The 20,267-nt window shown below is 42.9% G+C and overlaps 1 protein-coding gene across 1 annotated transcript in view; it reads right to left on the bottom strand.

The window, feature by feature from the left end:
- Window positions 1–538: 538 nt before the first annotated feature.
- Window positions 539–20,267, bottom strand: part of LOC114641649 (zinc finger protein 184-like) — a 38,086-nt gene continuing 18,357 nt past the window's right edge. Inside the window, exons 4-6 of the mRNA XM_028790674.2 lie at window positions 16,956–17,117; window positions 10,185–10,691; window positions 539–4,322 (exon numbers count right to left, since the gene is read on the bottom strand). Coding sequence (XP_028646507.1) covers window positions 2,464–4,322; window positions 10,185–10,691; window positions 16,956–17,117 — 2,528 coding nt within the window. The 3' untranslated portion in view covers window positions 539–2,463. The remainder of the gene's footprint in view (window positions 4,323–10,184; window positions 10,692–16,955; window positions 17,118–20,267) is intronic.

The raw sequence follows: 20,267 nt of genomic DNA, 5'->3' as shown, positions 1-20,267 counted from the left end.
AGGCTTTAAGGAATGTGATAAGTCAGAGATACCCACTTAGAAAGGAGGGGGTCTGTAGTTGCAGCAAAAAGCAGTTTTTATTTATTTATTTTTTAAAAACTATCAATCTCAACAAGAAGCTAGCAGAATCAACCAAAGGGATCTGAACTCGAATAAATGTTTGCCACCAGTAAGCTATGTGGCACCCCAGTAATTACACAGCATTTGTGAGACACTCCCAGACAATAATGCCTATTGTTAAGTCAATCTCTAGTAAGCAGATTTGATTCTTGTTGAAAGGTAATAACCTTTTTTTATTACACCATGAAAGTCAAGGATGGTGGATGTTTTAGTAATAATTGAGGCCCTGAACATTCCGGGCCATGGCCGTTAGGCAGCCAATGGCCTTAAAGGAGAAATAACACAGAGAATGGAAACAAAATTATTAATAATAATTCATTACATTTATAAAGCGCTTTTCTCGGTACTCAAAGCGCTATCCACACAGGGAGGAACCGGGAAGCGAACCCACAATCTTCCACAGTCTCCTTACTGCAAAGCAGCAGCACTACCACTGCGCCACCTGTGAGGACATATTGAGAAACCACACAGCTGCACCGGTGCCTACTCACCTATTTTCTAGCCACACACACTCTGAAGGTTCCTTACATCAGACCCACCCAGAATCCTAGCCCCCTTAACCTCACCATGGAATTTAACCCAGCTGAACCCCCACATCTCACCCCAAAGCACCTGAAGAAGAACCCCACAAGAAAATACACAGATATTTTTTAGAATTTGCAGCTACCAAGCCCACCCCAAGCATCACAATATGGCGTATAAAAATTGAAAAATGAACAGAATCCCCTGTAAGTAAAATATAAAAACCTGCTGGAGACCATGTCAGGAGTGGGTATGCATGTTTTGCTGCATGTGGCTGCCAAAGGCTGAAACGTTGTGAGACAGCATGGAGACCACCGCCATAACCTGGCAGGCACATAAAATAAACAGACCTCACACTCAATCCTGGCTGATCAACTAGTAAACTCCCCATAATGAAAATTCAACAAAGAATGTCAGTCAATGATTGAAATGATAAACATTAACAGACACAGATGGCTTGAACTGTCCCAACACAAAGATTAAAAAATATTAAAGAGTCTGTGCATAATCCATCTTGAGCTGGAAGGGCTTGCAGGCTTGTGTGTGACTCCAGAAGAAAAGGCTGTTATGAAGAGAAGATGCCAGTAGCCTGGAAGCCATTAATGGCCCCTGTGGCTTTATTCAGTTCAATGAATTTCACAGAACTCGATCCATAAGACAGGTTTTTAGAGAGAAGAAATATCTGAAGCCCTGTGCTGCGAGCAGCTCTTATGACTGGGCTCATCGTCTTTTGTGCTTGTACTGTGAAAGGACTAAAGTCTGAGCAAAAGATGAACTTGATGGCCTTTAATGGATAAATCAGGGTATTTTTTGGCCTCATGAAAAGCCATCACATGGTCTGCATGTCACACTATAAAGAGGCCGTGAATGGCCCGAGTCAGCCTTGGGAGAAATAAATCCTGTGGTACCGTTCCACAGTTGTGGAAACGTTTTCAAGGCAGGGGAATGTTCTGGCCAAAAACTCTATTGGATCGCCTTTCTTCACAATTTCTTTAAAACTAATGAGACAGATAGGGTCAGCCATGGTAGGATTACCAGCTTCAGTGCCAGAGCAGGTCTCAATGTGGAGTTCTTTCTTTATAAGGTTTGAAGCATCCACATGAAACCTTCTGGATAAGGACATAGCTGATAACAGCAAAAGTTAAGAAACTGAATAACTGCTATCTGATACTGGGAGGAAAATTTGACAAAAGCCAGCTAAAAAGCCAGTGGTCCCCTGGAGCTACTCAATCATGCTACCATCTGCCATGCAGCTCGTCTTTCAGTTTTTTTTTTCCTCTCCAGTATGAATCCTTGTGTTTCTCCGAAGATGGAGACTTTCTCTAAAATCTCATTTCATGTTCAGGACAGTTTCCTCCCACAGTCCAAAGACATGCAGGTTAGGTGGACTGGCGATTCTAAATTGGCCCTAGTGTGTGTTTGTGTGTGTCCTGCGGTGGGTTGGCACCCTGCCTGGGATTGGTTCCTGCATTGTGCCCTGTGTTGGCTGGGATTGGCTCCAGCAGACCTCCATGACCCTGTGTTCGGATTCAGCGGGTTGGAAAATGGATGGATGTTCAGGACAGTCAAACAGCATCTCTCAGGTTTAATGTTGCCAATTTGTCTTGACGTGTTTACTACCAACCCAGGAGTGAACCTCAGTCTTTATTCAGGACAGTTCAGATGAACTGCATTATTTTGTCCTCCCTTAAGTGTGCAGCGAGGGCTCAGTGTAGCACCTGCATTGTTGCTAAAAATGCTTCATTTTGCAATTAATATGGAATTATGGTAATAAGTAGGGTGTCAAAATGGGCCTGAAACTGGATCCCAGGATGACTGGCACTATTTCTGTTGTTTTATTCCACGTTTGGCATATGTTGGATTGCACTTCTTGGCACTTTGTTTCTTTTTCCGAGTGTGTGTGTTTGTGTGTCTTTGGAGGCCATAACTGTCATAGAATTGTTTGCCACATTCAGAGCAGCAATATGTCTTCGCTCCAGCATGAATTCGTGAATGTTTCAAAAGAGAACTACTCTGGGTGAATTGTTTGCCACATTCAGGACAGCAATATGGCTTTTGCCCAGAATGAATTAGATTGTGCCTCTGAAGATGGCTACTTTTGATGTAGCTTTTGCCACATTCTGTACAGACATAGGGCTTTTCTCCAGTATGGATTCTTTTATGTGTTTGGAGACTGTAACTGTCAGATAATTGTTTGCCACATTCAGAACAGCAATATGGCTTATCTCCAGCATGAATTCGCATGTGCTTCAGAAGAGAGCTACTCTGCGTGAATCGTTTGCCACAATCACGACAGCAATATGGCTTTTCCCCGGAATGAATTATATTGTGCCTCTGAAGATGGCTACTTTTAAGGAATCTTTTGCCACATTCTGAACAGACATATGGCTTTTCTCCACTGTGGATTCTTAAATGTGTTTGAAGACTACGACTGTAAGAAAAACGTTTGCCACATTCGGGGCAGCAATGAGGTTTTTCTCCAGTATGGGTTCCCATGTGTGCCTGAAGAGTGTCATTATAGAGGAATCTTTTGCCACAGTCAGAGCAGCAATATGGCTTTTCCCCAGTATGAATTTTCATGTGGCTCTGAAGAGTGTTACGGTGAATGAAGCTTTTTCCACATTCAGCACAATCATAAGGTTTTTCTCCAGTATGGATTCTTGAATGTGATTGGAGACTACGTTTGTGAAAAAACCTTTTGCCACATTCAGAGCAGCCATACAGCTTTTCTCCAGTATGAATTCGTTTATGAGTTTGGAGGCCGTGACTGTTAGAAAAGCGTTTGCCACACTCAGAGCAGCAATATGGCTTCTCTCCAGTATGAACTCTTATGTGGGTCTGAAGGTAGATATTTTTAATAAATCTTTTTCCACATTCAGCACAACCATATGGCTTTTCTTCGGTATGAACTCTTTTGTGGCTCTGAAGAGTACTACTGTCAGGGAATCTTTTGCCACATTCAGCACAGCCATAGGGCTTTTCTCCAGTATGCATCCTTATATGTGTTTGGAGACGGCGATTTTTAGAAAATCGCTTGCCACATTCAGAGCAGCAATAAGGCTTTTCTCCAGTATGAATACTTACATGTGCCTGAAGACTGCCATTTCGGAGGAATCTTTTTCCACATTCAGAACAGCAATATGGCTTCTCTCCTGAGTGAATTCTTACATGATTCTGCAGGGTGTTACTTTGAAAGAACCGTTTTCCACATTCAACACAGCCATAGGGCTTTTCTCCAGAGTGGATTCTTTTATGTCTTTGGAGACTGGAACTTTTAATAAACCGTTTACCACATTCAGAACAGTCATATGGCTTCTCTCCAGTATGGATTCTTGCATGTATCTGAAGACTGCTGTTATTAATGAATCGTTTGCCACATTCAGAACAGGCATATGGCTTTTGTCTTGTATGAACCGACTTGTGATCTTCACGGTCAGATGTGTTTGTAAAAGTTTTTCCACAGTCTTGGCTAGCACACAAAGCCTTTTGCCCTTGTTGTCGCTCAGTATCGATGGCTCCACTCACAGGAAGAGAGTTACACTTAATAGAGGCTGCTGTCAAATTTTCTGATCCTCCTGTTGATTTCTTCATCTTCTCCCTGTCCAGTTTCTGTTGCAGTCTGCACTGAAGAGAAGTTTCAGCAGGTGGAGATGAGGAGAAGCTGCCATTCTCCTGGAAATCTGCAATGATACAAAGAGCATATGTTCTGAAATAAATAAAACCTTCTGAAAAGATAGGTGGCACACTGGCTGGTGATTTTCCCTTAGCCTTCTGTTCCCTTCATGGGGTATTCTAAGAACAACATTAATGAAATTGAGACTTAGTTGAATACGTCTTGCTTAAATAAGCCTCATTTTCAAATTGAGGATCAATCAGTTCCACAAATGCAAAGTTTTTACCACAAGCTCAAGATGGGCTGAGACAATCTTTGTTTATGTGTGCACTTGTGATATTTAAGAGGCCCCAAGAACCAATCAACATCAATGAGGGCTTGAAAAGACATGGTGGAGAGTGTGATATCTTTAGAGTGAGTACCTGTGACTTTAATTGTGTAGTTGATGGTATACATGGTGTATTACTATGAGATAATAAAAATAAGTTTTATTCAATTTTCATAATACACAAGAACATGCAAGAGAAACATTAGTTCTTGTTCAACCGCTGAGAGGACTGCTAACACTTGGTCTATAATAACAGTGAAAGGAAATATGTCTGCTGTTAAAAAAAGCAAGAGAGGTTGAGTTGCAATCTATAGCAGGCTAATACCTGAGTACATTACAGTTCTGAATTTGTGCATTGTATAATTAAATGTTAACGACACCATTCAAATTAAAAAAAAAAAAAAAAAAGTTTTCTTTCAGTTCTACAGTTTGGGTGTACAGACGTGGACAAACTTGATGGCCCCCTTCCAGCTCATTGAAAAAGTGCTGCATGCCTCGTGAAAAGTGATGAAATGAAAAAGCCGTCATGCCCTGTTAAACCGACATGACTTTGAAATGTCATCAAGTAAAGCAAAGCAAGTGTGACAAGAGGTCAAGTGTTGCTTATTCTACAAAGATACTTTAAACATGGTCTGGACACATTTGATGGTAGCCCCAGAAAAGATCGTCAATAATTGGATTTGAATGATTTTACCACTAGCTGTGGAAACCAAAATGAAATTATTTTCACGTCTCAAGACACAAAATAAATACACACTCAGAAAGGCGTATTCACAAAAACAAAACCTACCAGAAATGCAAGAGTTTGGAACACTTCTGAGGTAAGGCGTCTACAATTTAAAGAGATGGTAAGTAAGGAGCACTAACTAGCTAATAGAACCTGATGTGCCCAATAGCCCAATACATTGGTTAATTTCAAATAGGAGCTTATTTAAGACCACATAGCCCGAGGAGCGTAAATACAATGTAATCAACTGAAACATCCCTCAAAGTCAGAAGTTCGGATCCTGGATACGACGGCTTCGCTGACCCTCTGGACTGCGTTAATAATAATAATTAAGGGTTGTTTACCCGACCTTTTATTTTATATATAAACGTCTACGTTTGGAAGTGTGTGTGTCTGTCTGTCCGGCCTGGAAGTGAGAGGTGGAGTCGCATAACACAAGCGGGGCCAGCACATCGGCAAAACGAAACCTCAGAAGAGAAAGACAAAGTCACTTAGCCGGTAACACACAAGCGAGGTGAGCACGTCGGCAACACGAATCCTCCAAGGACAGAGAGAGACGCCCAGAGGAGTTCCTTTCAATTACCTGACATCTCGACATTTTATTTTTTTTCCCCCCTGACGATTTCAATAGTTTCTAGGACCCTGGGATTTTTACAGCACGGGCTTACACAGCTAGTATTTTTATAAATACTAGGAGGCTTCGCTCGCCAACCCTCCACCCCAGCCTGCGCTACGCGCCAGCCACTTTGCATCTCTGCAGCTCGCATTGTGATGAGGGGGGCTGAACACACAACGGACGGGACACCTTCAATGATGGAGTCAAGTCCCAGAGCTTTTGTGTTTTCCACCGTGTCTACCGACATTCACCTCATCTGTGTAAGAGTAACAAGGAGGGGCTGAACGGAGAGACAACCAACACGTGTGTTCATCTGAATACTGCATTTGGGTTTTCCTTCTTTGTTTGATGCAATTTTGATGCCTTAGAAATCTAATTTAAGTTAAATGAGTAACGTGGTTAGCGTGTCTGTTCAGGGCTCCTACCAGAAGCTTTGTGGAGTAACAAACGAATGGGGTGGTAGGGGTGTGGAGTTAGCTGGCCAACAGTAACTGGAATCTGGCAGGCTAGTTGCCTCAGGGTTCAAACCACACATCCAAACATTGACCATGCGGACTTCACATGTTCCCTACATGTCTGTATACAAAGTTGTATTCTTAAAATTGGTAATCTCCATGTATTAGAAAAGTATTATAAGCACATGAGAACAGTAGTCACTATATTTCATTAAGTATTAAGATGTAAGAGTTAGGAGTTAAAAAGCTCAGTGCTCTATATTTGTATTACCCTGGATAAGCCACAGACCACCATCATCTCTCAAGTTAAAGTCTGGATGTGCAGGAGAGTCGAGAAGAGATGGGCCCCTTGATAAAGAGGGGAGAGTAAACTCTTGGGATGTAAATCATTGATGAGCGCTGGGAAACAAGAGGAGTGCAGGTAGGGGCTTGTCAGACAGCTATGATGGACAGAGAAGAGTTTGACACCCACCCAGCCGAGAGAAAATGGTAGAGTAATTAGGGGCAGGACTAGAGCAATGGAATATTGAGGAGTCAGATGAGGGTGAATAATGACTTGTGTGATAAGAATTGTAATAAATGTAAGAGTTGATTCTAGTTGTTTGCTCATTTTCCCATCTGAGAGGAGTTTTTCTGCATGCCATATTAATTCAATATTAAGACATTATCTACAAGATGGTAGTGAGACCAGCTATGTTATATGGATTGGAGATGGTGGCACTGACCAGAAAGCAGTAGACAGAGCTGGAGGTGACAGAGTCAAAGATGCTAAGATTTGCATTGGGGGAGACAAGGATGGACAGGATTAGAAATAAAGACATTAGAGCGTCAGCTCAAGTTGGGAGACAAAGTCAGAGAGGCGAGATTGCGTTGGTTTGGACATGTGCTGGAGAAAGATGGGCCCCTCGCTTACAAGTAGAAATGTGAACTCTTTGGCTGTAAATTATAGTAGCAAGCAAGAACAGACCTTATCAAAGAGATAAGGTAGAGAGAGCGGGGTCTGACACCCCCTCAACTAAGAATTATTGGTGGAATCAATTAGAGGCAGGATTAGAGTAATGGAATGCTAGGAGTCAGATGAGGATGAATAATGACTTGTGTGATGAGAATTGTAATAAATGTAAGAGTTGATTCTAGTTGTTTGCTCATTTTCCCATCTGGGAGAAGTTTTTCTGTGTGCCATACAATAAAGCTTAACTCTGCTGTCCGTTTTGAGTCTCCGAGTGCCTTCATTGGGGGCTGAGGGCGCCCCTGCCGTGTCAGCCTGCCTTCAACATCTGCCCAAGTCATCCTCAGGAGACTCCAGTTACTCTTTCACATTCTCAGAAAACATGCCGGTCGGGTGGACTGGGGGGCTCTAAACTGGTTCAATGTGGGTGTCCGAGACGGACTGGACTGGATTGGCACCCCCCTACAGGCCTACTGTTAGATGCGTCTGCTCCTCCTACATGTGTGACTAGTAATTGAATTAACTCTTTGAGGGCTGAAAATTTTTTTCCAAAAAACTCAGTGTTCTGAAAAGCACACAAAGCGATGGTTTCATACATTAATCAACTTATAAAGTCTGTTGTTGTGGCTGCTGTCACTGCCTGTATGGCGTCTCAGGGAGCAGTGGTTGTGTGGGGCCTGCAGAAACGCATGGTGGGCCGGCTATCTCACCATCTTCACGTGTGAGGGTGGCAGTCATAGTGCGACCCAATCTGGTTGGTGCCTCTTGTCATTGTAAGTGGTGGTCCTCCCAGGTGAACGTTGCTGTAGGTGCATCAGCTACATGAACATGTCCAGCACCACGATCAGCTGATGCCGGTACCTCACTTTCATTTTCATGCTCCATCTCCAAATTACTTGCATCAAAATCAGAGTCCGATTTAGTGATAATACACAAAACGTCGTCTATGGAGTATTTTACTTTGCGCATTCACTTTTGGTCTCTCGTCAGATGTTGATGCCATTTTAGAAGATGTTTGCTCTGTGCTACTCAAACACGCGTAAGGAATCAAGGTTAGATCGATAAAGCTAACTTTCCTTCTGGCAAAGAGAGTCAAACAAAAACGTAATGGCGAGTTTTGTGAAAGTTTACAGTTGATTACTGTCATGTATCCCTGAATTTCGACAAAAGTAGACATCTGCCCTGAAAGAGTTAATATTGTTTGAAGACATTATCTGGAGGATGGTAGGGAGACCAGCTATGTTATATGGGCTGGAGACGGTGGCACTGACCAGAAAGCAGGAGACAGAGCTGGAGGTGGCAGAGTTAGAGATGCTGAGATTTGCATTGGGGGTGACGAGGATGGACAGGATTAGAAATGAGGACATTAGAGGGTCAGCTCAAGTTGGGAGACAAAGTCAGAGAGGTGAGATTGCGCTGGTTTGGACATGTGCAGAGGAGAGATGCTGGGTATACTGGGAGAAGGTTGCTAAGGATAGAGCTGCCAGGGAAGAGGAAAAAAGGAAGGCCTAAGAGAAGGTTTATGGATGTGGTGAGAGAGGACATGCAGGCGACGGGGGTGACTGAACAATATGATGAGGACAGGAAGAGATGGAAGAAGATGATCCGCTGTGGCAACCTCTAACGGGAACAGCCAAATCAGGAAGAAGTCTTTCCAAACTGTACCTGCCAAGATGCCTATTTCTTCAGCTATTCGGGAAAACCTTAATTTGTCTGTGACAGAGCAAGATGATGAGGACAGGAAGAGATGGAAAAAGATGATCCGCTATGGTGAACCCTTAATGGAAGCAGCTGAAAGAGGAAGAAGTGGATTAAAACTATGTAACATCTCTCCTCCCCTTCCTGACAACCTCACCCATCTGTAGAAGGTGGAGGAGAAAAAGTGGGCTTTGAACCGAGTCTTATAAACCTCAGTCGAAGGAGAAGATCTGATATGGAGCAGGAGATCATTCCAAAGTCTCGGAGCAACAACTGAAAAAGCCCTGTCACCCTTAAACTTTAGCCACGATGTAGGAACTGAAAGAGGTAACTGACAAGATGACCTCAAATCTCTCGTTCCTGAGAGGGGATGAAGGAGATCACAGAGTTAAAGATATTAAGTTTTGCATTGGGTGTGATGAGGATGTACTCATTTCTAAATCGTGTCCATTAGAGGGTCAGTTCAGGTTTGGAGACAAAGTCAGAGAGGCGAGATTGCGTTGGTTTGGACAGAGGAGAGATGCCAAGTACAATGAGTAAAGGGTGCTAAGGATAGAGCTGACAGGTAAGAGGAACAGAGGAAGGCCCTAAGAGAAGGTTTATGGATGTGGTGAGAGAGAACATGAAGATATGGGGGTGACAGATGATTTTCACAGTAAACGTCTGCCTGTGTGAGGATGTGAGTCTGTGGACAAGACCAAGACACACAAGTCACCCCGTCTGAACGACGTTAGAAATGGCGTTAGAAAATGACAGGAGCCTATCACTGTAGTGGATTTAGCTGCAAGAATGGAATGATTTTAGGATTTTTTGTGCACATGTGTCCTCCAATCGGAGAAGAGTTGATACAATACATATTTTAAATGATTTGGTTTTTTATTTTCTTTATAGAAAATACTTGTCAAGTTTTAGTGCTAAAATTGCAGCTTTAAGTGGGAAAATCATGTACTGGACGTTTCAGTTATTTTGTAGTTTGCACAAACCTTTACGTTTTATTATTTGTTAGGTCAGCTATTGTTATTCTTTATTGACTTGAGCAGCTCATCTCTTTTTGTGTTTCTCACGTCCATCTACTAAAACACACCAAATCAAGCACAGGTAGAACTAGAAGATATTCTCACCTTCACTTTCTTTTATGTTTAATCACACTACTCACTTATTCCCACACTCCTAGACGAGTGCTGCTCTTCTTCTTTTTCTCTCTCGTTTCCTTCATTGATTTTCTCTTCAGACTCCGATGACTCCGATTTCAGTCCCATAGGACTCTGTTGGGTAGGCAGTTGTCCCGTATTCGTGACCCAGGGCTGTGCGCTGGAGTGAAACTCTTCCCCGACATCTTGCTTGAAACTCTTTTGCAGCCCAAGACTAAACGGGAAATCGTCTGAATCCTCAACTTTAATCTCGATAGTCTTCTCCTTGTTCTCCTCCTCTTTGAAAACTGGAATTCTTCCTTCACATTCTTCGGACTTGACGTGCCAATCTGTCAAGGCAGCCCACTCACAATCCTCTTTCTTAATGTGGGCTACTCCTTTCTCCGTATCATCCTCTTGGGTGGAGGCCATACTCTCATGTAAAACTCTTCCTTTCTCCACAAGTGGCCCTCCCAAAGCCAGAAGCACATAAGATAACTCACTGCATGGGATGGAAGCTTCTTTTTTTTTATCTGTCAAAAGAAAAGTGACGCAATTACTTAACAGAATCACATTTCAGGGTTTGGGTGCTTTACACAGAGAGGAGCAATGGCAGTGCCCAAACTGAATGAGGAAACGCACAAGTGCTCAATGACAAAGAAGAAAGAAATGAGCTAACAGAACAGCCAAAGCAATGGTCAGTTTGTGTCCGAGGTCTCAAGTTGTTTTTCCATTCTGCCATGTTTAAAAAGTAATGACACTCAACTGGAGAGTTTTATTAAAAATTGACTGGTTACTTATTTATTTGCATGTTCACATGCTGGTGCTAATTTCCATTTAAAAGCCCTCTCTGTTATGTCTAATTAATATAATCTGTTTTAATATGTAGGAATTGTTCTGTGGGGCGGCACGGTAGCGCAGTGGGTAGCGCTGCTGCCTCGCAGTTGGAAGACCTGGGGACCTGGGTTCGCTTCCCGGGTCCTCCCTGCGTGGAGTTTGCATGTTCTTCCCGTGTCTGCGTGGGTTTCCTCCGGGCATTCCAGTTTCTTTCCACAGTCCAAAGACATGCTGGTTAGGTGGATTGTTGGCGATTCTAAATTGGCCCTAGTGTGTGCTTGGTGTGTGGGTGTGTTTGTGTGTGTCCTGCGGTGGGTTGGCACCCTGCCCGGGATTGGTTCCCTGCCTTGTGCCCTGTGTTGGCTGGGATTGGCTCCAGCAGACCCCCCGTGACCCTGTGTTCGGATTCAGCGGGTTGGAAAATGGATGGATGGATGTTGTTCTGTGAAAATCGAATTATTGCTCTGCTTTAAACCAGAGGTGAGAGTTGCCATCTTTAGAGGTTTTAGTAGAATATCCAATTAACCCATTGATGATTCACATATGTATTTTTACTAAGTTTAGTCTATAACGCCTTTTATAATCTATACGATTCCAAATATCTGTCATATTAACTCTTTGAGGGCTGAAAATTTTTTCCAAATAACATTGTTTTCTGAAACGCAATAGCTTCACGCAGAAATCAACATAAAACGTCTGTTGCTGCATGCTGTGGCTGCCAGTTTGCCAAGAATGTGCAGCAGGCAAGCTGCCAGGCTGTGTTCATATGGCTGCACGGGGCAGCAGCAGCAGCGGTCATGGTCACAGTGCATTGTAAACTGGTTTCTACCTCTTATCATTGTTAAGTGGCAGTCCTCCCAGGTGAATAGTGCCACAGGCAGCGTCAGCTACATGAAATCTGTTCAGCACCACGATTAGCGGGGGACCAATCAGCTGAAGCTGCAAAACCTCATATTTGTTTTCGATCACTTGGATCAAAAATCAGAGTCTGACAAGTCTTAGTCCGATTCGGAGAGAACAGGTAACACGTCGTCCATGGAGCATTCTGTGTTACGCATTCGTTTTGATCTCTCGCCAGATGTCAGTGCCATTTTTGCCATTGTCTGCGCCTTGCTGCTCACGGGAGAGCAGGAAATCTCGGTCAAAACCAACGAAGCTAACTAAAATGTAACGACTGGTTTTGTCACAGCTTACAGTTGAATACCGATTATCGTCAGCTCATCCTTTTGCAGGAAATCTCGGTCAAAACCAACGAAGCTAACTAAAATGTAATGATTGGTTTTGTCACAGCTTACAGTTGATTATCGATTATCGTCAGCTCCTCCTTTTCATATAAGTCGACATCAGCCCTGAAAGAGTTAAGACAAATGATCATTTTTGACCAATCCCATACCTGTACGGTATGCCCTAAGCCTGACATGACCTCCCCAAACGCACAAACAGACAGCAGAGCTGATCTGACTGAGAGGTCTGTACCCAAGATTAGGCATCTGTGTTGGCATGGGAAAAAAAAAACCCTTATGCAGCATCACCTCAACTCTTTCAGGGCGGATGTCGACATTTGTCAGCAGGAGGCGCTGAGAGCAGTAAGCAATTGTAAACAGTGACAAAACCCGCCGTTACCATTTCAGTTCGACTCTCTTTGCTAAAAGGAAAGTTAGCTCCGTTGGTTTGACCGAGATTCCCTGTGCTCAGGTGAGTAGTGAAGAGCAAACGACGACAAAAATGGCATCGACATCTGGTGAGAGATCAAAGCAAATGCACAAAGCAAAATACTCCGTGGATGACGTTTTTGTATATTATCACCGAATTGGACTCTGATTCGGACACAAGTGATCTGGAGATCGAGACTGAGGAAACAGCGTCTGCTGATCGATCTCCAGCTAATCGTGGTGCCAAACCTGTTTGGGTAGATGAAGACCGCCACTCATAATGACACGAGGAACAAACCAGATTGTGCTGCAATGTGCACTGCCCACCGTCATGCCACCCGTGAGCATCTCGAGCCACAAGAGATTATGAACTGGCGGACCATGGCACCCAGCAACTGATATTTTCGGTTGATTTATGTGTGAGACCCTCGCACCCTTGGGTGCTTTTCAGAAAACTGCATGTTTTGGAAAAACTATTCAGCCCTCAAAGAGTTAAAGTGATACCCCTGTATCAGTTTAAGGTCAAAGGACCAACAAGTCACTCGCAGATAACTCTCTTTGTGAGCAGCCACCTACTGAAGAGGCGCGTGATCCACAACAAAAGTGAGATCTCGACCTAAGCGGTACTTTCTCAGTTTTGTGGCTGCCCATTTAATTGCCAGGTCCAACAGTTTCTGGGGCAGGGATAGAATGTAAGGCATACTTCAGCCTGCGTCAACCCTTATGTGACGCGCTGATCAATACACTTCTGCTCTTCTGCCAGGAAGTGGCTTCAATGGGCAAAGCATTACGGAAGCCGAGAGAGGACGTGCAATATCATTATTTTTAATTGCTTCCTCGAGATAATGGAATAATTTTATCAAGATCTCGATAAAAAAAAAAAAAAAAAGATTTTGTTTTCTTGAAATTATGAAATCATTCTATCTTACGTTTAATGTTTAGCTTATCAAAGCCACGTCCGGTTTGAAAACGGCAGAAGAGCAGAAGTGTATTGATCAGCGCGTCACATTTTTGTTCAATCAAGGGCTGACGCAGGCTGAAATATGTTTATGCCTCAGTTTAGGAAATAATAACGTTAGCGTCTGTCACTTAAGAAGACGGTTAGCAAGGCTTCAGCTGCATAGGCGTCGCAATCCAAGTGAGCCTGATGCCAGGAGCGAAGGTTACGTTTCGTTTTTTCTCAAGATCGCGATAAAATTATTCCATTATCTCGAGAAAACAATTTTTAAAAATAACGATATTGCGCGTCCTCTCTCGGCTTCCGTACTAGTTAAAGAGGCTCGCTATTTTTTTTTTGGAAACTGTCTGGCGTACCACCTTTAAACAATAAAATTGGCAGCTCTCAGCTGAATCCACGGGGAGGGCATTATATAAATAACTAGGGGTCTTCGCTCGCTGACCCCCGTGTTTGGATTTCCGGATACACACTTTTAAGATTTTTTTTTTTTCCTTTGAATTGTTGCTATCTCATTAGTTTCACTTTTATGTCAGAACTTCTGTAAAAACAATATTTGGAATCTTTCAAGTCCCAATGTGCTGAATCTTTTAAATGAGGTCCGTGAGACACTTTGTACCATCATTCAGGAGAGGTTTCTCGGTTTGGAATTTCAGCACAGACAAAGCGATCGACATCATCGGCAGTTAATGAATTTTTTTGCAAAGTAAGCAATAAATGCATGTGAGGTAAAACACGTTTTTTGAAATTCTCTGACTTAAACTTCAAAGCCTTACAATATTTCCATACTTCTGACATATCCCCTGTGCAGTGCTGTAGCTGGGGGGGGGTGGGTGGGGGGGGGGCAAGGGGGGACATCTGTCCCCGGGCGCAGCATCCAGGGGGCGCCAAATTGATGTTACGAAATTTTAGAATGAAATATTTTCCAAACAGGAGGAGGCGCAAAATCTTCAGTTGTCCCCGGGCGCTGTAAACCCTAGCTACGCCTCTGCACCTGTGTCCATATATCTGATCTCTATTCGCCTTTTAGTCATTCCTCCGAGTAATAATTTCTCTTTGTTTGTGCTACATTTTTTTTTTTTTAATCTTTTGAATTCCAGTTTTCATTTTCTCTAACCTGCTCTGCATGTGTTTGGCCCCCCTTGTTTTGTAACCTCTTTCTGATGTTTTACTTTGTTTTCTACTCTTTGTCTTTTATTTCTGACCTCGCTTTGTCCCGATTTTTGTTTTTTAAATGACACCTGGTCCGTGGTGATTATTTTCGCTTTTTCGAGTAATAATTTCCGTTTTTTTTTGTGCTACTGCGATCTTTACTTTCTTTTTTTTATACTCTGTAATTTTCCGACTTTCATACTCTTTAACTTTCTCCACACTTGTATCACGCATACGTTTTTTTTTTTTTTTTGCCTTTCCAATTCCACTGCTTTCATAATCTGCTCTGCATGTGTATAGCGCCAACGTTTGTGAACCTGTTTATGAAGTTCTACTTGGTCTTTTACTCTGTCTTTTAATTCTGTGCCCGATTGGACGTGCTTTGTTCAATTCCACTTGTTCCGGGCTGATTATTACTTTCCTTATTTTCTGAATTTGCACCTAGACTATTCTTTCTTTTTTGCTCTTTTTTCTCTCCAACACTTTTGAGTCTCTTTACTCCGCTCTGCTTTCTTCTTCGCTTAGTTGTCGACGTTTCATTTATAACGTATTGAAATTATACGCTTTATATGCGCTGAGACCCTGGATCTGTGTGTGCTCAAATCCTTTACACGACTGAATGTTTTACTGCCCCGTGGTCTTATTTGATATTGATTGTAAGTAGGGCGTGTCTTGAAAGAATCTCATGTTCTACGTCATCGCGAGACGGTCCTGGGTCAATCTCTGGGCACAAAGTCTCATGTTTAAGGTCCCCGTGGGTCTTTTAAGTGTCTTCCGTGATCTTAATATGAAGATCATGTCTCGACGCCCTACTGTTTCTCTCCAGGATTTTTATAATAGAGAGAAATGTATCATTATTACTAGTATTATTAGGAATTAATCCGAGTGTTTGAATTGCGTGTATTCGCGTAGGTCGTGTGCTCGTGTCGTCGTACGTTTGCTGCGAATGATCGGTCAAAGTGTAGTATTGTGATAATTCTGTAACTATTTTATATATGTTCTCTTTTATATTTGTACTTATTTACATATACCTATAATTATAAATTATTAATTTTTTGTCTTCCTTTGTTCCTTAACCCCTCTCTCTCTCTTTTTTTTCGTCGTCCGAAATGGTGGCTGTCACGATCTGTAATGTTAGAAATCTGGGAGCCCTGGTGACAGCAGATGACGGTTTCTCAATAGACAGCACTCTTGTGCCGATAATGGCTCCGTCAGGTCCCACCGGGCTGACCATGTAAACCGCAGATCATCAGCGGACAGGTCAGTCCTTTCAATTGTCCTTCATGTGCCTGCCCGGCTGCGTTGTTCTGGCACCGATTCTGATCAGGACAAACCCCTCAGCAGCAGTGAGCTCCCACCATACAAACGAATACTCAAGACAATTTAAAACAACAAAAATGTAAGCATTTTTCCTCACTGGAGGTGGTTGTTCTTTTTCGTTTGCACTTAATGCTCCATGCGCTTCCACCACTCACGCCGCTACAGAACACGTCATGTCGATAAGACTAACTACGACATCCCAAACTAGTAGAGTCAAAGTCACACACACAAACACGTTACATTGAACACCGCCAGTGCCACTTCTAAAGATGTCGTTTTAATGACGTAACGCGCACATTCACACCGGTATCCGACATTGGTTTTTTATTATTATTTTATCGCCCTACCGCGTCTCGCTCGTCCACTTTGTGTTGCTGCAAATTTGCGCCGTTCACACACATTACTTTTTTAAGCTGCTGTTTCATTTAGACGATCTTCAGGTTTTATATCAGTTAAATAAAACTGCACACAATGCGATGGGATGCAACTCGCGTCCTTTACTTTCCCAGTCCATTCAATAATTAGCCCACCTCCACTCCCACTCCCACTCCCAGTCCCTCGCTCTGCTGATATTATGTTCTCCTTTTTGTATTTCTGAGCCTTCGCTGATGTCCTCCTCAATCGTTTACAGACGACGAGTGCGAGTATCATGGAGGAATACTTCAACCCATCTAGAGTGACCAAGAAAAACATTACGAGACCAACACAGCCCCCGACTGGAAGACGGAGATGACTGAAGCGATACAAATTCGGAGAAGTCCCGAATGAGCAAAACGCGGATAGCTCGTCGATTATCTCTCTCCCCTCCGATCCCGCTCTCCTCTTCTCTCCTCTCCAGCCCCTTCTCCCACCATGCATTCCCGTCCCCGCCCGAGGCATACCGACTCTTCTCCTAGCTCCTCTTATCTCTTCTTCTTCTGCTGCTCGCTCTAATCTCCGATAGAAAACGCAGACACGCGATTCACATGGCAGGCGACAACAAAAGGAGTCATCAAGGCGCGACTCCAAGGATAGCCGTCGATGATGATTTAAAATAATCGTCCCTCCTCCCAATAGATGGCAATGTTCACCCAATTAAACATCACTTTTCCCTCGAGTCGCACTCTGATGACACGGGGTGTTTGTCATTGTTTATGTCCGGCCGACTGGCAGGCCGCACTCGTATCAGCACTTTTGAGACAAGAGCGAGAAGGAGGAGATAAAAAGCACAATAGATTCAAGCTAACTGCAGACCGTGGGAGCGGAAACCGTCTCAGAAAAAAAAAAAACGAGGAAGAGGAGTGCCGGTGAGCAACGGGAGAATCCGGCATGGAGAGAATACCACGTGGGAGAGCAGGAATGTCTGGTTTGGAGAACTGAACGGGACTTAAACGTAAGTAAATAACCAAAGTAAATACGTCTTTGTCATAACTAAATGAATAAAACAATAAATTGTTGATAGAAATAGATAAACAAATCCTTGCATCAGAAAAAACACATCTTTAAAATACATGAATATGCCAAAGATGTCTGGTTTAATTTATTTTCAAATTTGTAATATCCATCTGTCTCTCTCTTTTTGATAGATAGATAGATAGAAAGAACTAACCGGTACTATATGATAGATAGATACAGTGCATCCGGAAAGTATTCACACCACGTCACTTTTTCCACATTTTGTTGTTACAGCCTTATTCCAAAATGGATTAAATTCATTTTTTTCCTCAGAATTCTACACACAACATCCCATAATGACAACGTGAAAAAACTTTACTTGAGGTTTTTGCAAATTTATTAAAAATAAAAATACTGAGAAATCCCATGTCCATAAGTATTCACAGCCTTTGCTCAATACTTTGTCGATGCCCCCTTTGGCAGCAATTCCAGCCTCAAGTCTTGTTGAATATGATGCCACAAGCTTGGCACACCTATCCTTGGCCAGTTTCGCCCATTCCTCTCCTGCAGCACCTCTCAAGCTCCATCAGGTTGGATGGGAAGCGTCGGTGCACAGCCATTTTAAGATCTCTCCAGAGATGTTCAATCAGATTCAAGTGTGGGCTCTGGCTGGGCCACTCAAGGACATTCACAGAGTTGTCCTGAAGCCACTCCTTTGATATCTTGGCTGTGTGCTTAGGGTCGTTGTCCTGCTGAAAGATGAACCGTCCGCCCCAGTCTGAGGTCAAGAGCGCTCTGGAGCAGGTTTTCATCCAGGATGTCTCTGTACGTTGCTGCAGTCATCTTTCCCTTTATCCTGACTAGTCTCCCAGTCCCTGCCGCTGAAAAACATCCCCACAGCATGATGCTGCCACCACCATGCTTCACTGTAGGGATGGTATTGGCCTGGTGATGAGCGGTGCCTGGTTTCCTCCAAACGTGACGCCTGGCATTCACCCCATTGAGTTCAATCTTTGTCTCGTCAGACCAGAGAATTTTCTTTCTCATGGTCTGAGAGTCCTTCAGGTGCTTTTTGGCAAACTCCAGGCGGGCTTCCATGTGCCTTTTACTAAGGAGTGTCTTCCGTCTGGCCACTCTACCATACAGGCCTGATTGGTGGATTGCTGCAGAAATGGCTGGCTTTCTGGAAGGTTCTCTTCTCTCCACAGAAGACCTTTGGAGCTCTGACAGAGTGACCATCGGGTCCTTGGTCACCTCCCCAATATCAGGGGTCCTCAATCACAGTCCTGGAGGGCCGCAGTGGCTGCAGGTTTTTGTTTTAACCCGGTTACTTAATTAGAAAGCAATTCTTGCCAATAATTTAATTGCATGTCTTGTTAGTGCTTTAACTCAGCTATGTCAGGTCATTCCCAAACCCTGGATTTTCTTCCACTTTCTAAGGATATCATTCAAATGATTTGAAGGCAAAAATGGAGGAGTAATTCTCAGTCCTTCACGTTTTTCTCTCTGCTTTCCTTCCAAGTATTTAATTAAACCCAATAGTGCACGATAAATACACACAGGAGTAAATGGTATCAAGCTAAATGGAGAAATGCTGGTCTCTTTTGTCATTTGCTTTGTATTGCTAATTAGGAGCAATTAAAAACCAAGAGTACAGCTGTTTAAGACTAAAATAAGTAGCAAGGGCTCAAAATCTTAATGAGCGAAACAACTAAAGTGAAGCTGAAGTGTTACTTGAGCAATAAGGGATTCTTATTAAGCAGTTGGGTTGGAGCAAAAACCTGCAGCCACTGCGGCCCTCCAGGACTGTGATTGAGGACCCCTACACTATCTATCTATCTATCTATCTATCTATCTATCTATCTATCTATCTATCTATCCAAGGTTGTGGAAAGTAGGTTTACAGTTGTTCATATAGAAAAAGACATGCAGGTTATGATTATTACAATAGCTTTATTAACTCAATTATTGTAAATATTAATAAATACTAATACAATAATGAACATTCTCACAACTGTAAACCTACTTTTGCCCACCCCTGTGTGTATATCTGAATTTCTCTGACCTTCTCTGACAGTGTCTTTCGGGATCTGTCTGCTAAGAAGGGAGACTTCTATTTGCTTCTGCTCCTGTAATTAGGGCTGCAGCTTGACCGAGTGAGAATGTTTGGTTGTAGTTCTTTATTTCATTTCTGTTGGTTAACTTTCTTTTATACTCTTAGTCTGTTAAGCCTTCGACACAGCCTGAAATGTTGCTGGTGTCCTGTCGAGGACTGAAATGGTGAACCAGTTCCAGAGTGTTCTCACCGTATAAGGATCCGCACACACGACTTTGTCTCCTTGCTAACACACAATATAAAGGGTGACTCCAGTTTTTCAAGACTGAACGCCGAGGGAAGTGTCACTCCTGTTTTCTGTATGAAAGCTCTTTAAAATGACTTACTGCTTTGCCGGACCCCTTTCATATTTCATTCCTGAAGTCCACCTTGATGTCTCTTAATTCTTTTATTTTTCATTTGGCCAGTTTGTCAATTGAATAAGTAGTACTACCTGAGAGTTTTAAAACTGCAGTTATTTCACCATTGTTTAAAAAAAATAAATAATTTGCATCTTTCCGATTTTGTACTTCTCATTGTGCCTCTGGTCTTCCTTTCCTTTCTAAAGTTTTGGAATAGTGCGTTGCACGCCGACTGTTTAAGCAGCTTCAGTCTGCATTTCAATAGACTCCTAGCACTCAGGTACTGAATGATCTGCTGCTCATCTGCGCTACTCGGTCTTGTTCTGTTCTGCCCGTCATCAGCTTCTGCCACATCACTTGGT

Source organism: Erpetoichthys calabaricus, chromosome 5, assembly GCF_900747795.2.
Source record: "Erpetoichthys calabaricus chromosome 5, fErpCal1.3, whole genome shotgun sequence".
NCBI classification, from domain to species: domain Eukaryota; kingdom Metazoa; phylum Chordata; class Cladistia; order Polypteriformes; family Polypteridae; genus Erpetoichthys; species Erpetoichthys calabaricus.
Note: the sequence above shows the minus strand (reverse complement) of the source record. Positions and strands in the feature narration are given on the sequence as shown.